Source organism: Lathyrus oleraceus, chromosome 2, assembly GCF_024323335.1.
Source record: "Lathyrus oleraceus cultivar Zhongwan6 chromosome 2, CAAS_Psat_ZW6_1.0, whole genome shotgun sequence".
Classification (NCBI taxonomy): domain Eukaryota; kingdom Viridiplantae; phylum Streptophyta; class Magnoliopsida; order Fabales; family Fabaceae; genus Lathyrus; species Lathyrus oleraceus.
In genome coordinates, this window is record NC_066580.1 from 138,080,790 (window position 1) to 138,082,942 (window position 2,153).

General features: G+C 37.3%; 1 protein-coding gene across 1 annotated transcript; it reads left to right on the forward strand.

Moving 5' to 3' along the window:
* Positions 1-386: 386 nt before the first annotated feature.
* LOC127118509 (zinc transporter 6, chloroplastic) lies at positions 387-1,768 on the forward strand. The gene is made up of 2 exons (XM_051048716.1): positions 387-1,245; positions 1,329-1,768. The coding sequence occupies exons 1-2, from the start codon at positions 580-582 to the stop codon at positions 1,641-1,643; spliced, it is 981 nt and encodes a 326-aa protein (XP_050904673.1). The 5' UTR covers positions 387-579; the 3' UTR covers positions 1,644-1,768.
* Positions 1,769-2,153: the final 385 nt, after the last annotated feature.

Sequence of the window (2,153 nt, forward strand, 5' to 3'; positions counted from 1 at the left end):
ACCTCGTCACTTATGACCTTCAATAAAAATAAAAAATCAAAAACGAATTTGATTAGATTTTTCAAAATAATTTTATTGAGTTGTTAATAAATTAATAAATCCACTTTTACCTATATATAATATTTATACCTTTATATATATATATATATATATATATATATATATATATATATATATATATATATATATATATATGATGGTAGACAACATTTTAAATAGAATTTGGATGCACATGTATTTCTTTTTACGGCATAGTGCATGACTATTAAATCCCATTCATATATAATTTATTGAACATTTCTAAACATTTTCTTATTTATACAAACGAAAAAGAAAAAAGAAACAAGTTAAGAATGATTCAAGATTCCAACACGTACCAATGAAAAACGGTTTTTATCCTGTACCCCACTCTGTGCATAAGCCACAACATCAAACTGATCCACATCATTTATCACTCACTTCACTTTCTTTTCCTCTTGAAACTTTAAACTTTCCTACTCATCTTCAACTTCAAAACCACTACCTCTTCATCACTCTCACCACTTCTCTCTCTCTTTCTCTCTCTAACTCACAGTTTCCATGGCAACAACACCCTGTTCAACGGACTTATCTCGAGAATCCTCCTGCCGCGACGGCGCAGCAGCATCCCACCTAAAACTAATCTCCCTCTTCGTCATCTTCATCACCAGCGCCATCGGCATGTCAGCCCCCGTCCTCCTCGCCCGTATTTTCCGCGGAAAACCGTTATACGACAGAGCGTTAGTTTTAATAAAGTGCTTCGCGGCGGGAGTAATCCTCTCCACCTCCTTAGTCCACGTCCTCCCAGACGCGTACGCAGCACTCGCGGACTGCCACGTGGCGTCCCGTCATCCGTGGAAGGATTTCCCGTTCTCAGGACTCGTGACTCTCATCGGTGCTATACTCGCACTGTTCGTAGACCTCGTAGCGAGCTCGCATGTCGGACACGCGGAGTACGCGCCGATTGGAGCGGGTGAGAAAGAATTGGGAAGAGTTGAACTTGGTGTTGGTGGTGAAGATGGTGAAAGTGAAAGAGGTGAAGAATTGGTTAGGTTGAAACAGAGATTGGTTTCGCAAGTGTTAGAGATTGGGATAATCTTTCACTCGGTGATAATTGGTGTGACGATGGGTATGTCTCAGAATGTTTGTACTATTCGGCCTTTGGTTGCTGCTTTGGCTTTTCATCAAATTTTTGAAGGAATGGGTCTTGGTGGTTGTGTTGCTCAGGTTAGTTTCTTCTTCTTTCATTATATAGTTATATGTGCTAATTCATATGTTACCATTAATCGTATATATGTTTATAATTACAGGCAGGATTTAGCTATGGAACAGTGGCGTACATGTGTTTCATGTTCTCAGTAACAACTCCATTGGGGATAATTTTGGGGATGGTATTATTCTCATTGACAGGCTATGATGATAGTAACCCAAATGCATTAATCATGGAGGGGTTACTAGGTTCAATTTCTTCTGGAATTCTTATTTACATGGCTCTTGTTGATCTTATAGCAGCTGATTTCTTTCACAACAAACTTATGAACTCTGATCCACGCTTGAAAAAAGCTTCTTTTGTTGCCTTAACCATGGGTTCTGCTTCTATGTCTATTCTAGCCCTTTGGGCTTGAACATTTTTTTTGTACTTTAATTGTGCTTAAATGTGTTTGTTATCCATAAAAATTGGTATTTAAAAGTATCACCCAAGATTTTTAAAAGAAAGCAAAATGAAATGTGATGGGAGAGATTTTAGACACATGTGCATAATAGCAAGTATCTCTTGTGTTACGCATACACAACTATTATAAAATATAAGTAAGTTTTTTCTTTTGGTTAAAATTCAATTAGAAGTTTCTATATATGAAATTGGACCCACATGTCTTCTCTTTTAACCACTTTATTCTTATATATCTCGTGCTTGATGGACAATGAACCATTAAACTAAGCATATCAAATATTAAAGATTTCAGGTCATTTACCTCTAACAAGCAAATAGGACAAAGAGTACTATATAGAAGTAGGACGAGGTCGCATGGTCGCCCATCTTATAGGGCTTGGCGTATCAAGCAAGTTCTGAGCCATTAACGAGACTTTAATGGTCATAACCAAAGAATCTCAAATCTCACTGATTGATTAGCCAC